General features: G+C 42.0%; 1 protein-coding gene across 1 annotated transcript in view; it reads left to right on the forward strand.

Moving 5' to 3' along the window:
• The first annotated feature begins 870 nt into the window (after positions 1–870).
• Positions 871–25,311, forward strand: part of LOC124046906 (MAM domain-containing glycosylphosphatidylinositol anchor protein 1-like) — a 76,099-nt gene continuing 51,658 nt past the window's right edge. The window contains exons 1-3 of the mRNA XM_046367676.1: positions 871–883; positions 970–1,166; positions 10,255–10,387. Of these exons, the coding sequence (XP_046223632.1) occupies positions 871–883; positions 970–1,166; positions 10,255–10,387 (343 nt within the window). The remainder of the gene's footprint in view (positions 884–969; positions 1,167–10,254; positions 10,388–25,311) is intronic.

Genomic DNA, 25,311 nt, shown 5'->3' on the forward strand with positions numbered 1-25,311 from the left:
CAATTCATCTGATCAATCTTCATAACATTCTGGAGTATATGCAAATTTCCATCATACAAACTGAGGCAGCAGACTTTGTGAAAATGTATATTTGTGTCCTTCTCAAAACTTTTGGCCACAACTGTATATATGTGTTATTTCATTGTTTTTGATGTTTTCACTATTATTTTACAATAGTAAAAATAAAGAAAAAACATTGAATGGGTAGGTGTGTAAAAACATTTGGTACTGTGTATGCATGTAATTGTATTTCATTTTATGCTCACATTATTGTATTTTTTTTTTTAAATTTTGCAAATTTTTTAACCTTTATTTAACCAGGCAAGTCAGTTAAGATCAAATTCTTATTTTCAATGACGGCATAACCCCTGAAAATGTAATGTTGATAGGACATTCATTTCTTGAGATATTTTAATTTGTGTTAGAGAGAGAGAGAGAGGAACGGAAAGAAAGAGTCTACTTGTGCATACTGTTCCATTCCTCCCCACTTGAAGAAGAGAAGCCTTTTAATAATACTGTCTTTTCTGGGATAGTCGTCTAAAAGAGACAATTTAGCATGGCTTTTTTCCTAAGAACAGATAGATGTGCTTCTATCTTTATCTCTTAGTCACAATAGAATAGAGGGCTGCTCCTAAATAACACAGCAAGGAAGCCACAAGTGCCTGAGTCACGTTGACACACAGACACAGTTCCCTGCTGAATCTACAGTGCCAGTCATAAGTATTCATCCCCTTTTGATTTCTTGACATTTATGTGTGATTAAAATGGTTTTGGGCAGGCAAACCTTTCGTGTAGATATTTTCCTGATTCATTTGTGGAGTGTCTCAGTGTGGTGTAAGGTACAGTAGGTGAAGGCTGTGTACATTACATATGTCTAACCATTGTGAGGAAGGTAGTATTTAGTGTAGTTTGGATGAACGTATTCTTGATATTGATGAAGTGCATCTGTGTGTCTGTGTGTGTGCCCAGACCTTGACAAACCAGTTCTGACGGTGCACCAGACCATCAGCGATGTGCGCGGGAGCTTCTACCAGGAGAAGACGGTGTTCTTCCGCTGTACTGTCAACTCCAACCCCCCGGCCCGCTTCATCTGGAAACGAGGCACCATTCCCATAGAGCAGAGCAAGGATCAAGGAGTGGACATCTACGAACCGCTATACACACAGGTATGTTACGAGGACCACAAACACACATTTACCCTCTTAAGCTACTAGCATTGTACCCCATGCAACAGATCAATGATAACAGACCCATAGAGCAAGGATAACAGACTCACAACCCATAGAATAGTATATGCGCAGGCTCACTAAATACCCACACACAAATTAACCGCAACAAAGGAAGGATAACTGAGTGGACATCTACACTCTAAAAAATGCTGGGTTAAAAACAACCCAATTTAAATGCTGGACGGAACACATGCTGGGTTATTTTGACCCAGACAGTTGGGTTGCGTTAATAACAGAGCATGTTGGGTTGTTTGGATCACGCAAACATGGGTTGTTTTTATCCAGGTCATCCGTGATACAATGTCGGGAGATGATGTGGAAACTGGCCACCAGGGGTAAGAGTGAGCATTGTTACCTTCAAGTAGGTTTCAGTTTTGCTTGGGCAGAGTTTCCCAAACTCGGCCCTCGGGACCCCAAGGCATTCACGTTTATTTTTTTGCCCTAACACTACACAGCTGATTCAAATGATGAAAGCTGGATGATTAGTTGATTATTTGAATCTGCTGTGTATCGCTGGGGCAAAACCAAAACGTGCACCCCGTGCACCCCTTGTGGTCCCGAGGACCAAATTTGGGAAAACCTGCACTACGGTGTTGTGGACAGGAATGGGGGATGGGTGTAAGCATCTGCCTCTGCCTCTGCGTCCAAAGGTTGCACGTTCAAATCCAGCGATAGGACGTTGTTTTTTATATTTTTGTTTTAATTCTATCACAAATCTTAATCCATATGGATATGCATAGGGTCTTGGGGAACTCATACAATTCTGTAAGCCTAATTAAAGCTTCAAAAGTGTAGTTGTTTAACCTTAACATGTGATAACAATACAACGGAACAGATGAACTGGAATGACATTTACTCTCACGAGTGGACAAAAGCCATGCCCCTGAAAGCCATGCCCCTACTAAGCCACGCCTCCATTCTTTTGAGCTGACCCGCTGGGTCATATCTGAAAAACCCAGCATCAATAACACAGCACCCAGCATCAATTACCCAGCAATTTTTAAAGTAATCAACCCAACTAAAAGGTGCTGCATGTTCAATCCGACGTCTACATTGGCCATGCAGCATATACAGTGCTACGGACTCTGTCGAAGTCAGAATCATACTTTTTGTGTTTCGCGGAGCAGAGCTGTTGTGAAGGAAGTTGTCAAGGAAGTGATTTTGTGTTTATACAAGACCTCCCGCCCATCAATCATGTCAATGTGGCACTATATAGAGCTATGCTTAGCCATACGCATTGTTCCAAAACTTGTGAGGCGCACAGCGATACGGTACGGAGCTCAAATTGGCCTTTGGAGGCTCCACAATTGTGTCACACCCTCCATATGGAGCCTGACCACATTTTCGGATCAACCGTGAATTGGCTTTAAGTGATCCAATGCCTGAAACCCAGCAGTTGGGTCAACCAAGATTTTTAGAGTCAACTGCACCTCAGATTGCAGCCCAAATAAATGTTTGACAGAGTTCAAGTAACAGACACATCTCAACATCAAATGTTCAGAGAAGACTGTGTGAATTAGGCCTTCATGGTCGAATTGCTTAAAAAAACACTACTTGGTCTGATGAGCCAAATGTGAGATTTTTGTTCCAACCAGTGTCTTTGTGAGATGCAGAGTAGGTGAATGGATGATCTCTCCATGTGTGGTTCCCACCGTGAAGCATGGAGGAGGAGGTGTGATGTGTGAGGGTGCTTTGCTGGTGAGACTGTCTGTGATTTATTTAGAATTCAAGGCACACTTAACCAGCATGGCTAGCACAACATTTTGCAGCGATACGACATCCCATCTGGTTAGTGCTCCAGGTTGGGTAAGGACTATTTGACGAAGAAGGATGGAGTGCTGCATCAGATGACCTGGCCTCCACAACACAGATGAGATGGTTTGGGATGAGTTGGACTGCAGAGTGAAGGGAAAGCAGCCTACAAGTGCTCATCGTATGTGGGAACTCCAACTAGACTGTTAGAAAAGCAATCCATGTGAATCTGGTTGAGAGAATACCAAGGGAATACAAAGCTGTCAAGGCAAAGGGTGGCCACTTTGAAGAATCTAAAATCAAATGTAATTTGTTTCAAACTTTCCTGGTTACTGCATGATTACATTTGTGTTATTTAAAAGTTTGATGTCTTCACTTTTATTCTTCAATGTAGAAAATTGGTGCTTACTTGCTACCTGCCAACTTGCTGCCAGCCTATTTGGCATATTGACGGCATGCTCAGTCACACAAACACAATTTAACTTCCACCTACTGATTGGCAACTAATTTCCTTCTCTGCGACTTCTTACCTCATTTCCCTGTCACTCTCTCCCTCTCTTTCTCTTTATTTTGGCAGATGACACTGGCAGGAAACTAATCAGGATAGCTAATCAGCTAATCTGGAACATCTGTGGACTATGTACAGTTGAATTCGGAAGTTTTACATACACTTAGGTTGAAGTTATTAAAACTCATTTTTCAACCACTGCACACATTTCTTGTTAACAAACTATAGTTTTGGCAAGTCGGTTAGGACATCTACTTTGTGAATGACACAAGTCATTTTTCCAACAATTGTTTACACACAGATTATTTCACTTAATTCACTGTATCACAATTCCAGTGGGTCAGAAGTTTACATATACTAAGTTGACTGTGCCTTTAAACAACTTGAAGAATTCCAGAAAATGATGTCATGGCTTCAGAAGCTTCTGATAGGCTAATTGACATCATTTGAGTCAATTGGAGGGGAACCTGTGGATGTATTTCAAGGCCTACCTTCAAACTCAGTGCCTCTTTGCTTGGCATCATGGGGAAATCAAAAGAAATCAGCCAAGACCTCAGAAAAAATATGGTAGACCTCCACAAGGCCGGTTCATCCTTGGGAGCAATTGCCAAACACCTAAAGGTACCACACTCATCTGTACAAACTATTGTACGCAATTAGAAACACCATGGGACCACGCAGCCTTCATTACCGCTCAGGAAGGAGACGCATTCTGTCTCCTAGAGATGAATGCACTTTGGTGCAAAGAGTGCAAATCAATCCCAGAACAACAGCAAAGGACCTTGTGAAGATGCTGGAGGAAACAGGTACAAAAGTATATATATCCACAGTGAAATGAGTCCTATAGTGACATAACCTGAAAGGCTGCTCAGCAAGGAAGAAGGCACTGCTCCAAAACCGCCATAAGAAAGCCAGACTACGGTTTGCAACTGCACACGGGAGACAAATATCTTACTTTTTGGAGAAATCTCCCCTGGTCTGATGAAACAAAAATAGAACTGTTTGGCCATAATGACCATTGTTATGTTTGGAGGAAAAGTGGGAGGCTTGCAAGCCGAAGAACACCATCCCAATCGTGAAGCATTGTGGTGGCAGCATCATGTTGTGGCGGGTGCTTTGCTGCAGAAGGGTCTGTGCACTTCACAAAATAGATGGCCTCATGAGGGAGGAATATGTGGATATATTGAAGCAACATCTCAAGACATCAGTCAGGAGGTTAAAGCTTCGTCGCAAATTGGTCTTCCAAATGGACAATGACCCCAAGCATACTTCCAAAGTTGTGGCAAAATAGCTTAAGGACAACAAAGTCAAAATATCGGAGTGGCCATCACAAAGCCATGACCTCAACCCTATAGAAAATGTGTGCGTGAACTAAAAAAGCCTGTGCGAGCAAGGCCTACAAACCTGATTCAGTTACACCAGTTCTGTCAAGAGGAACGGGCCAAAACTCACCCAACTTATTGTGGGAAGCTTGTGGAAGGCTACCCAAAATGTTTGACCCAAGTTAAACAATTTAAAGGCAAATCTACTAAATACTAATTGAGTGTCTGTAATCTTCTGACCAACTGGGAATGTGGTGAAAGAAATCAAATCTAAAATAAATAATTCTCTCTACTATTATTCTGACATTTCACGTTCTTAAAATAAAGTGGTAATCCTAACTGACCTAAAACAGGGAATTCTTACTAGGATTAAATGTCAGCAATTGTGAAAAACTGAGTTTAAATGTATTTGGCTAAGGTGTATGTAAACTTTCCACTTCAACTGTATGTGTGTGTGTGTGTCAGAATGAGGTGCGGAGAATGAGGTGTGTGTGTGTGTGTGTGTGTGTGTGTGTGTGTGTGTGTGTGTGTGTGTGTGTGTGTGTGTGTGTGTGTGTGTGTGTGTGTGTGTGTGTGTGTGTGTGTGTGTGTGTGTGTGTGTGTGTGTGTGTGTGTGTGTGTGTTTGAGAATGCAGTGTGGATCTGAGTGATGTGTGTCAGTGAGCAAGAATGTTATTGTGTGCGTGTGCATTCTCCTGCCTTTGCGCATGAGTCCTTACAAGCGACTACAGTATGTCTGTATCTGCGCTGGGAATAAGCGGAGTTCATGTACAGAGTTATGACTTTAATGGCGTTTCCAGAATCCCTGCTTCCTGCCTGCACCTCTGAGTACGGGGCACATCTATGATGTCCTGTGTGTGTGTCCTGTGTTTTAGAGTGTCGCTGGAAGGATCTGAGAGAAGGGGGAGACTTGGGACATAAACAAAGCCAGGATCATCAGCTTTTCCGAGCCTCTGAAAATGTGACGCTGAACCCAAATGTCCACTTCTCTGCCCCCTACCTCTGTGATCAGGGAAAAGAGGAGGATGGAAAGGGGAACGGTGTGTCTGAACCTAAGCCTGACTGTCAATGACCTCATTCTCTCTCCCTTTGAAATTTCTCACCATTTTTCTCTCTCTCTCCCCTCTACACAAACCCTTATTGATACAGTACACAATGCCCCTTACCGTTTTCAACCACAACACACACATAAGCACTCATCTTCTGCAGCAGAACCCCTATCTTTAAAACCACAGGTCCCTTTGAACCCCAGCATCCGTCACCAAACAGCAACATAAAAGCAGTCTAGTTTGTGCCTCCAATCCATTCTGACAGCACTTCTATGAGCAAAACAAACACCAGGGCACATGCTAGAACAGCTACCCCAGCAGCGGTCCCCGCTGTTGGGCATGAATCAAAGGAAACCTCCTTTTATCTGGGGCTCTGGGGGAGCCCTGGCCAGGGAAAAAAGAGGGCTGTCTGGGTGCAGAGTGACCACACAGCTCGGGGTGAAGTGGGAAACCCCCGAAACGCCAAGGGGCTGCAAATAGAATGGGAGCGGGAGGGGATAAGGGTAGAGAGGGTAGAAGAGGCCATGTTTGCCTGGATCAGTAGGTCACAATAGGTCACAGTTTTGCAACATAGGTCACAATGTAAACAGTTTTGCAACATAAACAATGAAAATGGTTTATATGCCTCTTGCATTGTGTGTTTTGTGCCTCCTCAACACAACTGACTATACAGTAAGTGCAAACCAAGGCTGTTGAGTCTGAATACAGCTGCACAGTAATGTCTCTTATCGATGGCGGTTATGATATCGTTTAGGACCTTGAGCGTGGCTGAGGTGCACCCATGACCAGCTCTGAAACCAGATTGCATAGCGGAGAAGTTACGGTGGGATTCGAAATGGTCGGTAATCTGTTTGTTAACTTGGCTTTCAAAGACCTTACAAAGGCAGGGTAGAATAGATATAGGTCTGTAGCAGTTTGGGTCTATAGTGTCTCCCCCTTTGAAGAGGGGGATGACCGCGGCAGCTTTCCAATCTTTGGGGATCTCAGACGATATGAAAGAGAGGTTGAACAGGCTAGTAATAGGGGTTGCAACAATTTCGGCAGATCATTTTTGAAAGAGAGGGTCCAGATTGTTTAGCCCGGCTGATTTGTAGAGGTCCAGATTTTGCAGCTCTTTTAAAACATCAGCTATCTGGATTTGGGTGAAGGAGAAATGTGGGAGTCGTGGGCGAGTTGCTGTGGGGGGTGCAGGGCTGTTGACCGGGGTAGGGATATCATAACTGCCATCGATAAGAGACAATACTGTACAGCCATAATCATTGACCTAGCCAAGGCTTTCGACTCTGTCAATCACCACATTCTTATCGGCAGACTCAACAGCCTTGGGTTCTCTAATCACTGCCTCGCCTGATTCACCAACTACTTCTCTGATAGGGTTCAGTGTGTCAAATCGGAGGGCCTGTTGTCCGGACCTCTGGCAGTCTCTATGGGGGTGCCACAGGGTTCAATTCTCGGGCCGACTCTCTTCTCTGTATCCATCAATGATGACGCTCTTGCTGCTGGTGATTCTTTGATCCACCTCTACGCAGACGACATCATTCTGTATACCTCTGGCCCTTCATTGGACACTGTGTTAACTAACCTCCAGATGAGCTTCAATGCCATACAACTCTCCTTCTGTGGCCTCCAACTGCTCTTAAATGCAAGTAAAACTAAATGCATGCTCTTCAACCGATTGCTGCCCGCACCTGCCCGCCCGTCCAGCATCACTACTCTGGGCGGTTCTGACCTAGAATATGTAAGACAACTACAAATACCTAGGTGTCTCCTTCCAGACCCACATTAAGCATCTCTAATCCAATATTAAATCTAGAATCATTCCTATATTGCAACAAAGCATCCTTCACTCATACTGCCAAACATGCCCTCGTGAAACTGATCCTATCCATCCTCAACTTCGGCGATGTCATTTACAAAAACACTCTATTCAATAAATTGGATGCAGTCTATCACAGTGCATCTGATTTGTCACCAAAGCCCCATATACTACCCACTACTGCGACATGTATGCTCTCGTTGGCTGACCCTCGCTTCACACTCGTCGCCAAACTCATTGGCTCCAGGTCATCTACAAGTCTTTGCTTGGTAAAACCCCGCCTTATCTCATTTCACTGGTCACCATAGCAGCACCCACCCTTAGCTCGTGCTCCAGCAGGTATATTTCACTGGTCACCCCCAAAGCGAACTCTTCCTTTGGCCATCTTTCCTTCCAGTTCTCTGCTGCCAATGACTGGAACGAACTGCAAAAAAAACTGCTCACAGATCATTGCACCTGTACATAGCCCATCTGTAAATAGCCCATCCAACTCCCTCATCCCCACACTGTATTTATTTATTTTGCTCCTTTTCACCCCAGTATCTCTACTTGCACATTCATCTTCTGCACTTCTATCACTCCAGTGTTTAATTCTTATATCATAATTTCCTTCGCCACTATTGCCTATTTTATTGCCTTACCTTCCTTATCCTACCTCATTTGCACACACTGTGTTTATACTTATTTTTTAAATCTACTGTATTATTGACTGTATGTTTGTTTATTCCATTTGTAAATCTGTGTTGTTGTATGTGTCGAACTGCTTTGATTTATCTTGGTCATGTCAGAGTTGTAAATGAGAACTTCTTCTCAACTAATCTACCTGGTTAAATAAAGGTTAAATAAAATAAAATAATTAAATGTATATACTGTATATTTTTATACATCTCCCTTTTGGCGTGTCTTTTGTGATGTGGTTCACATCAGCACTGACAGATGTGTTTACTTGACAACTGCGTCTGAGTTTTAATCATTCCTTCTCCCCCTTTTGTTCCATGCTGGCTGAAGCCCTAGCTAGCCAGGAACTAACAAACACCAGACATGGATGAAAAGGGAAACATATGTATCTTTGCCATAGATGAATAGTGTAAACTTTTAATCATATTTGCTGACACCCTCCAGTCAAATACCTATATACAGTATATGTTCCACTATCCCTAACACACCCCACCACCCCTTAAACTTTGGTCCCTTACAGTACTTATTTAAATAAAGTTGAATTAAATAGAAAAATAGAAAACAACGACTGTGTGGCTTTGCACGACACCAACTCCATCATCAAGTTTGCTGATGACACCAGGTTTATAGGCCTAATAACCAATAATGACGAGTTAGCCTATAGGGAAAAGGTAAGTGAACTGGCATCTCCCTTAATGTCAGCAAAACGAAGGAGTTGATTGTTGACTCCAGAAAGCAGAGGAGTAAACATGTCTTGATCCACATCAATGGTACTGCAGTAGAGAGAGTCAGCATCCACATCCCTGAGGACTTGAAATGGATCAACAACACACCACTCTTGTCAAGAGGGCGCAATAGCGTCTCTACTTCCTAAGGCGGCTAAAGAAAAAAAGAAATTCTGTCCTGACAGGTTACATCATGGCCTGGTACTGGAATTGCTCCATCCACAACCGCAAGGATCTCCAAAGGGTGGTGAAGAAGGCCCAGAACATCTCTGGGACTGTGCTCCCACTCATCCAGAAGATCTACTCGAAACAGTGCCTGAAGAAGGACTGGATCATCAAGGACCCCACACACACCAACCACAAGCTGTTTTTCTTCCTTACCCTCGGGCAGACGGTATCGGAACATGAGATCTGATACCTTCTATCTATAAGAGTGAATTGGACTGACCACATGCACTGACTCTCCACACTGACCCACACAGATATACACTCATCTACACATACACATACACATATAGATGCATGCTACACACACATCACAACTGCTGCCACCACATTATTATTATTATTGTTAAATACTGCACAATTTAAACACTTGCACCCCAATCCCCGCTTTCCCAAAACGCGCTTAAATACTGGACTATAAATTGAGCCATTTACTTTTTGTTCGTATTCTTATCGTTTATTATTTATTATTGTTGTTGCATTGTTTAGAATGAACCTGCAAGTAAGCAGTTTGTTGGACGGTGTCTACCCTATGTATCCAGTACATACTACTAATAAAACATTAAACTAAAAGGTACAAAGGACGTACAGTACCTTCCAGGGTACCACTACAGTGACAAGCATTTGTACCCCTTTAAGAACAAATCTAAAACATTTTTTTCTGAGAGTGTGTGCTGTGTCTGAGAGAGATTATATTTATTTTGTAGATTTGCATGTGTAGGAGCGCGTGTGTGTGTGTGTGTGTGTGAAAGTGTATACACTGTGTTCAAATGACAGTACATTAATGAATGTACCAACATGTGTATAAGGGTATTTATGGTGTGTGTAAGAGATTGTGTAACTGTACTGTGTTTGTGCACATATGCATGTGTGTTTGTGAAGAATACTCACATGCGGTCAGTCTGTTACTGTTATATCTGTGTAACCAGTCAATGTTTTATGTCACACAGGGGGAGACCGAGGTTCTGAAGCTGAAGAACCTGAGGCTGAAGGACTTTGCCAACTACACGTGCCAGGTGTCCGTTCGCAACGTGTGTGAAATCCCTGATAGCTCTGTCACCTTTCTCCTCACCATCGGCACCAGTAAGTGACACATTTTCCTTGCTACCACTTTTCTACACCCCTCTTTCATTTTTTGGTGTGTGTTTTTAATGAAGAGACAAGCCGGTGTAGAAGGTGTGAAATGAAGGCCTGAAGTGAGTAGAAGACAAAAGCAGCTGAGTTCATCTGACTCTGGGGAAGTAGATAAAGGGCTTCATTGCCAAAATCCCAAACGATTTCTTTAATCACTAGACCACCCCACGCCACACCTCTCTCTACTTGAATCTCCCCTTTTCTCTGTGTGAATCCATCCCTCACTTGGTCATCCCTTGTCTCACTATGTCTCACTCCACCTCACTCCCCCTCCCATCTTTCATACACAGACACTCCATCTCGTCCTCCCTCATTCCCACTTTCCTCCTCCTCCTCCATCTCTCACTCCCCTCTCCATTTCCCTCCTTTCAGCCTCGCACTTCATCTCTCCCCCTTCCTCTTAAATCACTCCATTTCCTCTTCCTTCTGTCTGTAGCATTCCCTCACGCTCTCTCTCTTTATTTTTTCTCCCTCCATTGACGTACATCTCTCACTCCCTTGCTCCTCTCCATGTGTTACACTGTCTATCTGTCTTGTTATTCCCTCGCTGTGTGACACATCTCAGGCCTTCACTTCAAATTGACCTGTCAGAGGACTCTGTTATCTCCCTTCATTCAGACCCGTCTCCACGGCAATGCCATGTTACCACCAGCAACGCTGTTGCTGCCAACAACGCTGCCAGTTCCACTGCAGCCTGCCTCCAAAGGCCAATAGCTCAACAAACGAAAGCCAGAATCCTATCTGAGCCCAATCTTCTTTTTTATTCCCTTTCTCAGATTCTCGCCTCATTTCAAATGCCATCCAGCAACCCCCGCGCGCCCCCGCCTCCCTTTCAAAGATATTGGCTGTTTTAATGCTGCGCATATTTTTGGTAACACTTTATTTGGATGGTCCATCTGTAGATGCTCTACACACTATCTACAGACAATCAGTAACATGTCAACTGCATATCTGTTGACTTTCAACAAGAAAGTGTCTGTATACTGTGGTGGTGCTACTGAAAGGCTAAAGACATGCTGTGGAAATGCTGCGGACAGTCTACAAATAGTGTATTGTATATCTGTAGATGGAAAGTATTCCAACCCCTTGACTTTTTGCCACATTTTGTTACAATACACCTTATTCTGACATGGATTAAACCCCCCCCCCCCTTATCAATCCACACACAATAATGTAAGTATTCAGACCCTTTGCCATGAGACTCAAAATTGAGCTCGGGTTTTTATTTTATTTTTAGTAACTCTTATTTAACTAGGCAAGTCAGTTAAAGAACACATTCTTATTTACAGTGACGGCCCACCAAAAGACAAAAGCCTCCTGCGGGGACTGGGATTAAAAATACAAAAACAAAATATAAATATAAGACAAAACACACATCACTACAAGAGAGAGAACACAACACTACATAAAGAGAGACCTAAGACAAAAACATAGCTAGGCATTAACACATGACAACACAGCATGGTAGCAACACAACATGGTAGCAGCACAAAACATGGTACAAACATTAATTGGGCACAGACAAGAGCACAAAGGGCAAGAAGGTAGAGACAACAATATATAACACAAAGCAGCCACAACAAGTGCATCCTGTTTCCATTGATTATCCTTTAGATGTTTCTACAACTTGATTGGAGTCCACCTGTGGTAAATTAAATGGATTGGACATGATTTGGAAAGAAACGTACCTGTCTATAAAAGGTCCCACAGTTGAGTGCATGTCAGAGCAAAAACCATGAGGTCAAAGGAATTGTCCGACCAGCTACGAGACAAGATTGAATCGAGGCACAGATCTGGGGAAGTTTAGCAAAGAAAATGCTGTGTCATTGAAGGTCCCCAAGAACACAGTGGCCTCCATCATTCTTAAATGGAAGAAGTTTGGAACCACTCTTCCTAGAGCTGGCCTCCCGGCCAAACTGAGCAACTGGGGGAGAAGGGCCTTGGATGGGGAGGTGACCAAGAACCCGATGGTCACTCTGTCGGAGCTCCAGAGTTCCTCTGTGGAGTTGGTAGAACCTTCCAGAAGGACAACTATCTCTGCAGCACTCCACCAATCAGGCGTTTTGGTAGATTGGCCAGAAAGAAGCGACTCAGTAAAAGACAGATGACAGCCAACTTGGATTTTGCCAAAATGCACCTAAAGGACTCTCAGACCATGATAAACACGATTCTCTGGTCTGATGAAACCAAGATTTATCCAAAATATATATATATACAGTTGAAGTTGGAAGTTTACATACAACTTAGACAAATACGTTGAAACTCAGTTTTTCACAATTCCTGACATTTAATCCTTCCCCGTCTTAGGTCAGTTAGGATCACCACTTTATTTTAAGAATGTGAAATGTCAGGATAATAGTGGAGAGAATGATTTATTTCAGCTTTTATTTTTTTCATCACATTCCCAGTGAGTCAAAAGTTTACATACACTCAATTAGTATTTGGTAGCATTGCCTTTAAATTGTTTATCTTGGGTCAAACGTTTTGGGTAGCCTTCCACAAGCTTCCCACAATAAGTTGGGTTAATTTTGACCCTTTCCTTCTGACAGAGCTGGTGCAACTGAGTCTGGTTTGTAAGGCCTTCGTCATTGCACACGCTTTTCAGTTCTGCCCACAAATGTTCAATAGGATTGAATAGGGCCAGGGCTTTCTGATGGCCACTTCAATACCTTGACGTTGTTGCCCTTAAGTCATTTTGCCGCAACTTTGGAAGTATGCTTGGGGTCATTGTCCATTTGGAAGACCCATTTGCGACCAAGCTTTAACTTCCTGACTGATGTCTTGAGATGTTGTGTCAATATATCCACATAATGTTCCTTTCCTCATGATGCCATCTATTTTGTGAAGTGCACCAGTCCCTCCTGCAGCAAAGTACCTCCAAAACATGATTCTGCCATCCCCGTAATTCCCATCTCAACCGTGATGGTGTTCTTCAGCTTGCAAGCCTCCCTCTTTTTCCTTCCCCAGCACCTCTGTGCAATCAGACCATTTGATTATTATTGTGCCACCAAGGTTACTGCAGCCAGTGTTGCCAGCACAGCCACTACCTGGGTGTGGTACTTCACCGGAAATCCCACTGGCTATGTACGAGGTCGTCGAGGTTCTCATTAGCAGCCTTGAGAAACTCCTTGCATATTATGCTCTCCCATCTGGGGGTTTTGGCTTTGTTGGACAAACCCTGCCAGGCAGACTCAGACTCTCACTTGTCATCACACTTTTCCAAGTGCACAGGTACCCCATCTTCCAACACACCCACACTCCCCCCACATATACACCCGCACATACCCACATACCGTGCCTTCTATGTCCTCTATTTGCTATTTTTATCTCTACCATGTTGATTCCTGCTTAATTTGGGGCTTTTGAGTACTTTTGAAGATGTATTATTTCATGAATTGTCCTTTCTTCTAATGCTTTCTTTTATCTATTGATAAATACTATAAATAGAATATTGAATACAAATTATTTTACAACAGTGCCTAACTTGAATAGTATAGTGTATTTGTTTATCAGTTGTTGTATTTAAGAGTTCAGTGTTCCATTACTCGCCGTTAACTATTATTTTCTTTTTAAAGAATGCAAATTTGGCAACGTTTCGGCACTCATACCACTGTCCTCTCTGTCCGAAGCGGTGTACACGTTCTAGTTTGATTTTGACGACTGTATCGCCTGGGATCTGTAGCGCTTTAACCAGGAATTCTTTCACCATTCTCCCTGGTTCTTCACCTTCATCCTCTTTAATTCCGGTAAGCACCAGATTTTCTCGCATCGACCAAGTCTGTATATCAAGTAAGGCTTCTCTTAGAAACTTGTTCTCTTTTTTAGGTTCACTAACATCCATTTAAATAATATTGACAGTACCTTTTAGCTTTTTAGTTTCTTTCTCCAATGTCGTGGCTTTCTCGTCACTCATCTCGAGGCTCGCCTTCAACTCCTTTATATCTTTACTGACTAGTTCAAGTATGCCCAATTGATAATTTATCGACATTAGCAGGTCGGTTTCCATTCTTACCATACCAGGTGGTGAAAAGCATGAATCGTCTGTGTTTGTCGAGGAGTCTCGTTTTCTTTTGGGATTAGTTCTCCATACTTCCCCTGGTTACTCTCCGACATGTTTTGGCGTTGGTAATATTTGTAGATACATTTCTCTAGCCTTATAATTGGTTTTCTGTTGATATCCAGATTGAAGGTTATTGCTCACAAGTAAGTGGATCAAAGTTAGATTGAAGTGTTAATATTTAGTCCGTTTTACACATATATCATATATCATGAGGCATTCCGCACCACCATCTTCAGTCCGTCATCTTCCTACAGAAAATCCTTGCTTGGTGGGCGAAACAATTAAAAAATGCCACCATCTGAAGGAAGACACATTTTTCACATACTTCTTGATGATAGGAACCAGGATCTACTTGTTCCCTTTCTTCACAGCTGTAAATTGGGACATCTGGAGTTGCCCCGGATCACCAACATTCCAAACACACCTTCCTTTCTCCTACATGTATTGTGAAAGTGTCCTCTGGCGTACTGGAATAAAATAACTTCAAAGTATAATTTGTGAACAAAGATTCAACCTACCCATTGAAGAGGCAACCTGTAGTTTAAACAAATTGGACACCCTGCCACAGTTTTGGTACAACAGTTGACCGATGGAGCTGTAAGCACTCTCAAATTCCTAGACAGAGCTAAGGATGTAATGACTGACCATTCATTGGAGTGCATATTACAGGGGAGGAAACAAAAGTCAAACTTTGGGGCTCTCTAAATATTGATCATTTGACCGAGATGCACACCGACAGCAAGACACAAGAGAAAGCATCTGTGCGAGCGAAACAGCGCCCCTCTGTCTCAGTAAGTGTAGCCCATATATCTGATGCTGTCTGGATAAAATGAGTACGACATAAGATAGATTCAGCCACTTGCAAATTGAAGGAAAATTATAAAACATTATTTTACACATTTTCTTTATTTTATTTTTGGGGAAGCATGGCTTCCCTTGGCAACCATGAATACACGCCACTGTACAAAGCCTAATGACAATCACTGAATGTCATTAGATATATGGTGTGTGTAACAGATGCGTCTTTCCATTCATCAAATGCCACGTGCACAGTGTACTGTTTGTATGCTGATATTATTTTGGAGTGGACGAACATGTGCAGCCTACTTTTTAAAGTGATTTGTTTGACAATCAGATTAAAAGAGAACTGCTTGTGTTCATGCCATATTCAAATGTAATACATTTTTTACCAGTAAATTACATGTCTTTACTATTAGGCCCCAAAAAAGTGGGTTATCACTAAAGTTTTTTTTTGTCAAGCACTTTTTGTTGGAATGAAACAGTGGCAGAACTGCGGATGAGGACATTACCTCCGCCTATTCTCTGTCTTTGTCTCTTACAACACTTTTTCATGCCTTTGAGACAGATACTCTGAAGTTTATTTGCCATACTGGAGAGCGTGGTGCTGTTCTTAGAAATCACATCTTGCCGCATGCCCAAACCTTGTGAGAATCTAGACAGATTAAATGTAGTGTTATGAAAATTATTAATCAGATCATCTAACAGTTAAATCAGGTGGGGCCATGCTCAGACTTGGGAAGGTACCCTTGAATTGGAATTAAAAGTAAATCCCATATTGGTAGATGGGTAAAAATAAAAAGCAGATATTGAATATCCCTTTGAGCATGAGGAAGTTATTCATTACACTTTGGATGATGTATCAATACGCACACTTACAACAAAGATACAGGCGTCCTTTCTAACTCAGATGCCAGAAAGAGGAAGGAAACCGCTCAGGGATTTCACCATGAGGCCAATTGTGACTTTAAAACAATTAGAGTTTAATGGTTGTGACAGGAGAAAACCAATGGATCAAAAACAATGTAGTTACTCCACAATATTAACCTAAATAACCTAAGTGAAAAGAAGGAAGCCTGTGCAGAATAACAATATTCCAAAACATGCATCCTGTTTGCAGTAAGGTACTAAAGTAAAACTTTAAAAAATGTGGCAAATAAATAAATTAACATAACACATCACTGAGTACCACTCTTTATATTTTCAAGCATGGAGGTGGCTGCATCAGTTTTTGGATATGCTTGTCATCGGCAACTAGGGAGTTTTCTAGGATAAAAAGAAACAGAGTAGAGGAAAAGTTCAGTCTGCTTTCCAACAGATGCAGGGTGATAAATTCACATTTCAGCAGGACAATAACCAAAAACACAAGGCCAAATATACACTGGAGCTGTTTACCAAGACGACATTGAATGTATCTGAGTGGCCTAGTTACAATTTTGCCTTAAATCGTCTTGAAAATCAATGGCAAGACCTAAAAATGGCTGTTTAGCAATGATCAACAACCAACTTCAAAGGGCTTGAAGAATTTTTTTAATAACGATGTGCAAATATTGTACAATCCAGATGTGCAAAGCTCTTACAGAGTATCCTAGAAAGACTCACAGCTGTAATCACTGCCAAATGCGATTCTAACATTTAATGACTGTGAATACTTATGTAAATGAGATATTTCTGTATTTCATTTGCAATACATTTGCAAAAATGTCAAAAGACATGTTTTCACTTTGTCATTATGGGGTGTTATGTGTAGATAGATGAGAAACAAAATATATTTAATCCATTTCGAATTCAGGCTGTAGCAAAATAAAATGTGGAATAAGTCAAGGGATATGAATGCTTTCTGAAGGAATTAAATTAAAAGTGGTAGGGAAGCCAGGTATACCTGTGTATATATTGCATCCACGTGAAGGCTGGAGTGGGACCAGTAGAAAATGTAAACAGTCCTCATGCGCTTCCTTAATCGTCTGCATGGCGTTCGGCTACTGCATTACCTGGAGCACTCCGCCACAGCAAGAGCCATTGATGTCACCAAAGACAAACCTAATAACGTTACACCCAGTGTTTGTCACCTGACCTGGCCCTGGTATACTAGACACTGTAACAAAATAGGAATGAGAACTATACCCTACGCAGTACAGAAACAGATGCTACTACATTATTACATAACCTACATGTACTGAGTAGCCTATAGTTCTCATTACTATTTGAATTTTGTCATCAAACTTTGTCATCAAAGTCTGGCACTCTCTGGATTTATGGTGCTTTCAAGACAACTTGTAACTCGGAGTTCTAGAAAGCGGCCCGAGTTCCTGACTTGCAATTCCGAGTTGGATGACCGTTCAAAACATATTTTCCCAGTTGTAACTAGTTTTTTTGAGTTCCCAGTTGTCTTGAACTCACTTAAATCAGATTTCACAGTTCTGAGTTTCCAGTTGTTTGGAGCGCGGCAGAAATCATGCTGGATTGACACCATGGCCGACTTTGAATGATTATCATTTTAATCTTGGAAAAGAGACCCTTAAACCCAGACTTGGGACCACACACCAACTCCACTGAATAGCACAGTAATAATTGCTTTGCTTTCCTTCCAAACCACTCATTGTTGAATTTACCATTTCCAACTTGTTGTGTAATGTTTATGCCCAATGGCCAATGAGCACCAATACATTTTATCTATAATTTATCTTCATGATTTATCTTCATATGACAAGGATTAAAAAGGATTTGCCAGTAGATTGTCAACTTGATTCATGATGATGACTACTATCTTGCTAGCTAAGATTTTGAAAGTATGATGTTGACATGATCAGTCCAATCAAAGCTGCTCTAGATATAACATGATTTGAAATCATTTTCTCTATGGGCAACAACCTTGAGCATTCTTGGATGGGAACTTCTAATGTAACTCTATCGCAGCACCCAAGGGGCTTGAATTTTCGAGCTCTACCCTTAGATTTGGCGGTGATGTAATGTCCCCATGAGTGACAAAACACTAAGCCAATCATGGCGTAACTAGAGAACATGCCCCACCATCACAGAAAGCACTGAGCTAGGCAGAAACACCTGCATTTTGGAGCTGCCTTACTCAAGAAAGCAAAAAAGAGACCCACGTTTGTATGCAGCTTTAATTTTTATTTGACATTGTTTGCAAACAATATCAGACACGTACTAATGCCAAAATAACATTGAAAAAAGGCAACCCCCCCCCAAAAAAATGATTAAATAAATATATATATATAGTAAATAGACCAAGAGGACCAAAAGGACCAAGCAGCGTGGAGAAAGGGACTCATGGACTTGGGAGGAAATCCTGAACGGTCCCAGGAGGCAGGCTGGGGAATATCGATGTCCAAAGGAGGAATTAAAGGCAAAGAAGGAGGAGCGGCGACGGTATGAGGAGGCAAGTCATCGAAGCAGGCACGAGAGGCAGCCCCTCCCCCAAAATTTGGGGGGCATATGGGGAGATTGGCGGAGTCAGGTTATAGACCTGACTCTTTGAATACAAACCCGATAATATTAATCAAATTAATTCAGCTAAACTTCTTAAAATCAATCCTGTACACTTTGTTCTTACAAAAAAAGGTGTAAAATGCTCTAGTACATTCAATATCGAAAGTTATGAAATGGTTCACAAAGATTACCTCTGGTGATCAAACTAGCACTAACTAGTATTAATTGTAACAATGGCTGACAATTAAATAACGTGCCATAGAATTCTGTGGTAGCCCGCAGGTGTGCTGCAGTATGGCAACTTTTACAGGAAGAACCACTGGATAGAGATGCAGGCCAGGAGGAACCAAACACAGATTATTCTTTGTTTTTTGTTTTTATTATTTTTTGGAGGCTTTGTGATTTCTTTGCTGTCAGATGTGCAATTGAAACAAGGTATACAAATGCCCCATAGTTCATCTTCCAAGCTCCAATGCAGGTCGGCACAACGCAACCAATGACAGCACTTGAATAAAATAAGCAAAACTCTTCAAGTTAGGTGGAGCTTCTTCTTTTGTACCTTGTTGTATACTCCTATATCCTACATACGCACTTGAAAAATACTCATACATTTTTGGAGCGCCTCCTTGTTCCAGTTATTTTGACTTGAGGATAGACACAAAGGTTACTACACTAAACAGAGGTTGCAAACAACATTTTCCCTCATTCATATTACACGTTCCTTGTGTATTCACTGTCAAACACTTGCTGCATTCCGTTAAAAGGCCTTCACTGTGTTTTGGACACTGGTTTTATAAAAAATATATATATTTGACCTTTATTTAACTAGGCAAGTCAGTTAAGAACAATTTCTTATTTTCAATGATGGCCTAGGAACAGTGAGCCTTGTTCAGGGGCAGAACAACAGATTTTTTTTACCTTGTCAGCTCAGGGATTTGATTTTGCAACCTTTCAGTTACTAGTCCAACACACTAACCGCTAGGCTGCCTGCCACCCCTGGTGACCAGCATAACATAAAACAAGACCAATATCAACTCACATTATGCTGGTTTGCAAAGTAATGTTTAAATCCTATTGGAATCCAGACAGAATGGATTCCTCCAAGGTACACTCAGAATGACTACCAAAATCAGAAGACAAACTGGAACAACCATTTCAGTAATGGGTGTAATAAGTCCAACTAACAGATTTGATTCGTTTAGAAAAATGTATGTTATTTACCTTTGAGCAGCAGAAGATAAATTCATAGATTAAAATGTTTTGTTAAAAAATGCAAACGATTCTAAAAATCTAACTACAATATAGCATGCTGGGAAATTTGATAGAACTCTGTAACCAGAGGAATCTTCATGACAGGGTTCTACGTAGAACCCAAAAGAGTGCCACGAGAGTGACAAAACGTAGAACCCATGAGGTTTCCTTGTGAGAGGGTTCAAAAAATTTGAAGGATTCTATGTGGTCCCCAAAAGCGTTACCCCACAGGGACAAGTGACACCCTGTCTACTCACTTAAAAATGTGGGTTCCTCAAGGATTCTTTTGAATGGGTGATGGATCTATGTGTAACCATACTGACCCAAATAACAATTTAAGCCCTTCAAAGTTTTCTTTCCTCTTTTAGCGATAATTCAAATGTGGTGGCTCATTAGAATATTTTGGGGCGTGGTTTACTCACAGCTCTTATTATTCCAGAGCTAGCACACCTGATATGAGGAAATGATCAGTAGACAGATAGGAGTTACATAGTTCAGAATACACAGGATCCAACACACACAAAATAACAGTTTATTAATTTTTTTATCTTGAAAGTCATCTTTCATTGACTAGCTATAAGTGAATTATTGATGCCCAGAGCTGGAAACACATCAGATGGCTTCCACAACATGGGAACAATATCAGAAAAATGGGATTGTTAGACCTAATAACTAGAAATGGGCATATGGTTTAGTAAGTGGTGTCAGGTGTGGTCACGGGACATGTCAGGTGTGGTCACGGGTGTGGTTACGGGACATGTCCGTAAACCTCTCCAAAGTGGCACATGTCTGTAAATTAGACAATTCTTGTGCCATTACATATTTATAATCCCTAAATGCTATTTGTTCAGTATAAAAACACAATGTCTGCCATATCAACCTAACCAAACATTGTGGTGGTGTTATGGGGTTTCCTGGGTACATGCAAGTGTCCTTTCAACCTGTCTGAATGTGGCAATTTCACAAATCAAATTTTATTGGTCACATACACGTGTTAATTAAGGCAGATGTTATTGTGGGTGTAGCAAAATGCTTGTGCTTCTAGTTCCAACAATGCAGCAATATGTAAGAAGTCATATCTAACAATTTCTCAACAAATACCTAATATACACAAATCCAAGTAAAGGAATGGAATTAAGAACATATAACTATATGGATGAGCAGTGTCAGAGTGGCATCGACTAAAATACAGTCGACAGTATAGAATACAGTATATGAGATAAGTAATGTAAGATATGTAATCATTATTAAAGTGTCTAGTGTTCTATTTATTAAAGTGGCCAATGGTTTAAAGTCTGTGTACGTAGGCAAGCAGCCTCTCTGTGCACACTGGATGTGCCTAAAAGTTATTGTTCACGATAAAAATACATTTCTACAACACCAACCTCTCTCAAACATTGTGGTGGTGTCAGGGGACATAACGGGTATATCCAAGGTTATTTCAACCTCTCCAATGTTCCTGAATTTTGAGCCTAGGCATATCCAATGTATTGGTTCCACATACAAATGAACTGTTTACAAAAGCAATACAAAAGCAACAGCTCTACCAACAAATATTAAAATATATTATCATACAAACTTGGTTACACACGTGTACTTCACTAAAAACGGTGCAAAAATACAAATAAGCTGAACTATTTACTAATTGCATTCGTGTTCTTTTTACATCCCAGGTGTAGATGATTAGATTTCCCTTTCACCGTAGCTTGTGCATGTCGTGATAGTATTTGAAGCAGTCCCTCTCTGCCAGGAAACAAAACACAAACAAAGAAAGCTTTCAGGAAAAACAGCACTTCCTGGTTTGATTTTCCTCGGGTTTTCACCTGCAATATCAGTTCTGTTATACTCACAGACAACATTTTGACAGTTTTGGAAACTTTAGAGTTTTCTATCCTAATCTAACAATTATATGCATATTCTAGTTTCAAGTGGGTACGTTTTTTTTAGCCCAAAAAAAAACGAAAATCCTGCCCCCTACACTCAAGAAGTTAATCTTATAAATTCTGCAACATTTGGATGTAAACCTGACAACTGGGAAATATACACATTTTGAGTTACAGTTATGTTGTAATACTGTCCTTAATGAGATCCCAAAACAACAACTGATCTGACATAATTGTTCATTAAGTGCCCACAGACCCATCCAACTGTTTGGATTACAGAATTATTGTTTAATTATCCAACCTTGGATGTCACAGTACTACAAAATCTCTCTTTGTTGTAAACAAAGGGATTTAAAAATCATTAAAACTCATTTTTCAAACACTCCACAAATTTCTTGTAAACAAACTATAGTTTTGGCAAGTCGGTTAGGACATCTACTTTGTGCATGACACAAGTCATTTTTCCAAAAATTGATTACAGACAGATTATTTCACTTATAATTCACTCCATCACAATTCCAGGGTGTCAGAAGTTTACATACACTAAGTTGACTGTGCATTTAAACACCTTGGAAAATTCCAGAAAATTATGTCATGGCTTTAGAAGCTTCTGATTGACTCAAATGATGTCAATTAGCCTATTGGAGGTGTACATGTGGATGTACAGTATTTCAAGGCCTACCTTCAAAATCAGTGCCTCTTTGCTTGACATCATGGGAAATTCAAATGAAATCAGCCAAGACCTCAGAAAAACATTGTAGACCTTCACAAGTCTGGTTCATTGTTGGGAGCAATTTCCAAACATCTGAAGGTATCACGTTCATCTGTACAAACAATAGTACGCAAGTATAAACACCATGGGATCACGCAGCCGTTATTCTGCTCAGGGTGGCGATTAGTTCTGTCTCCTAGAGATGAACGTACTTTTGTACGAAATGTGTAAATAAATCCCAGAACAACAGCAAAGGACCTTGTGAATATTCTGGAGGAAACAGGCACAAAAGTATCTATATCCACAGTAAAACGAGTCCTACATCGACATAACCTGAAAGGCCGCTCAGCAAGGAAGAAGCCACTGCTCCAAAACCGCATAAAGAACCCAGACTATGGTTTGCAACTGCACGTGAGGACAAAGATTGTTTGTGGGCAGAACTGAAAAAGTGTGTGCGAGCAAGGAGGCCTACAAACCTGACTCGGTTACACCAGCTCTGTCAGGAGGAATGTGCCGAAATAAACCCAACTTGTTGCGGGAAGCTTGTGGAAGGCTATCCAAAACGTTTGACCCAAGTTAAACAATTTAAAGAAAATGCTACCAAATAATAATTGAGTTTATGTAAACTTATGACCCATTCACTCTTTTATTATTCTGACATTTCACATTCTTAAATTAAAGTGGTGATCCTAACTGATCAAAGACAGGACACTTTTATTCTGATTAAATGTCAGGAATTGTGAAAAACTAGTTTAAATGTATTTGGCTAAGGTGTATGTAAACTTCCGACTTCAACTGTATTTACGACCATCATAAAATGGCCAACTTCACCCCTCTCCCCCTTTGCGGGAGAGAGGGCACTGTAGAGAGGACCCACTGTAACCTGATCCTTCAGATCTTCACAGGAGAGTCATGACACCCCACATGCTGGCATTGCAGTTTTTCACAGAAACCTTCACCCTCCTTGAGACATGGTCGTTATTGAATGTGTCATGTTTGTCATTTATTATCATGTCTTGTCCCTGTGCTCCCCATTCTGTTCGTTTCCCTCTGCTGGTCTTATTGGGTTCTTTCCCTCTTTCTATCCCTCTCTCTCCCCCTCCCCCTCTCACTCTCTCGCTCTCTCTTCTCTCTATCGTTCCGTTCCTGCTCCCAGCTGTTCCTATTCCCCTAATCATCATTTAGTCTTCCCACACCTGTTCCCGATCCTTTCCCCTGATTAGAGTCCCTATTTATTCCTTTGTGTTCCGTTCCTGTCCCGTCGGTTCCTTGTTTAGTATTCACCATGCTGTGATTGCGTTTCGCCCTGTCCTGTCGTGTTTTTGCTGTGATTGTGTATCGCCCTGTCCTGTCGTGTTTTTTGCCTTCATCAGATGCTGCGTGTGAGCAGGTGTCTCTGTCTACTACGGCCTGCGCCTACCCGGCGACCTGCAGTCTGTGGCCGCTTCTCCAGTTATTCCCCTCTACAGACTAGAGGATTTCTGTTATTCCCTGTTTGGACTTAAATAAACTCTGTTTCTGTTAAGTCGCTTTTGGGTCCTCTTTCACCTGCATGACAGAAGGAACCGACCAAGGAATGGACCCAGCGACTTCAGACGCTCGTTACACTGCCGTCGAGATCCAAGGAGCCATGCTCGGCAGACACGAGCAGGAATTGTCTGCTGCTCGCCATGCCGTGGAGAACCTGGCCGCTCAGGTTTCCGACCTCTCTGGACAGTTCCAGAGTCTACGTCTCGTGCCACCTGTTACTTCCTGGCCTGCCGAGCCTCCAGAACCTAGGGTTAATAACCCACCTTGCTACTCCGGGCAGCCCACTGAGTGCCGCTCCTTTCTCACGCAGTGTGAGATTGTGTTCTCTCTCCAACCCAACACATACTCTAGAGAGAGAGCTCGGGTTGCTTACGTCATTTCACTCCTTACTGGCCGGGCTCGAGAATGGGGCACAGCTATCTGGGAGGCAAGGGCTGATTGCTCTAACAAATTCCAGAACTTTAAAGAGGAGATGATTCGGGTTTTTGACCGTTCAGTTTTTGGTGGGGAGGCTTCTAGGGCCCTGGCTTCCTTATGCCAAGGTGAACGGTCCATAACGGATTATTCTATTGAGTTTCGCACTCTTGCTGCCTCTAGTGAGTGGAACGAGCCGGCGCTGCTCGCTCGTTTTCTGGAGGGACTCCACGCAGTGGTTAAGGATGAGATTCTCTCCCGGGAGGTTCCTTCAGATGTGGACTCTTTGATTGCTCTCGCCATCCGCATAGAACGACGGGTAGATCTTCGTCACCGGGCTCGTGGAAGAGAGCTCGCATCAACGGTGTTTCCCTGCTCCGCATCGCAACCATCTCCCTCCTCTGGCTTTGAGACTGAGCCCATGCAGCTGGGAGGGATTCGCATCTCGAATAAGGAGAGGGAACGGAGGATCACCAACCGCCTGTGCCTCTATTGCGGAGTTGCTGGACATTTTGTTAATTCATGTCCAGTAAAAGCCAGAGCTCATCTGTAAGCGGAGGGCTACAGGTGAGCGCAACTACTCAAGTCTCTCCATCAAAGTCCTGTACTACTTTGTCGGTCCACCTACGCTGGACCGGTTCGGGTGCTACATGTAGTGCCTTGATAGACTCTGGGGCTGAGGGTTGTTTCATGGACGAAGCATGGGTTCGGAAACATGACATTCCTTTCAGAGAGTTAGAGAAGCCTACGCCCATGTTCGCCTTAGATGGTAGTC

Source organism: Oncorhynchus gorbuscha, linkage group LG10 (genome assembly GCF_021184085.1).
Source record: "Oncorhynchus gorbuscha isolate QuinsamMale2020 ecotype Even-year linkage group LG10, OgorEven_v1.0, whole genome shotgun sequence".
Classification (NCBI taxonomy): domain Eukaryota; kingdom Metazoa; phylum Chordata; class Actinopteri; order Salmoniformes; family Salmonidae; genus Oncorhynchus; species Oncorhynchus gorbuscha.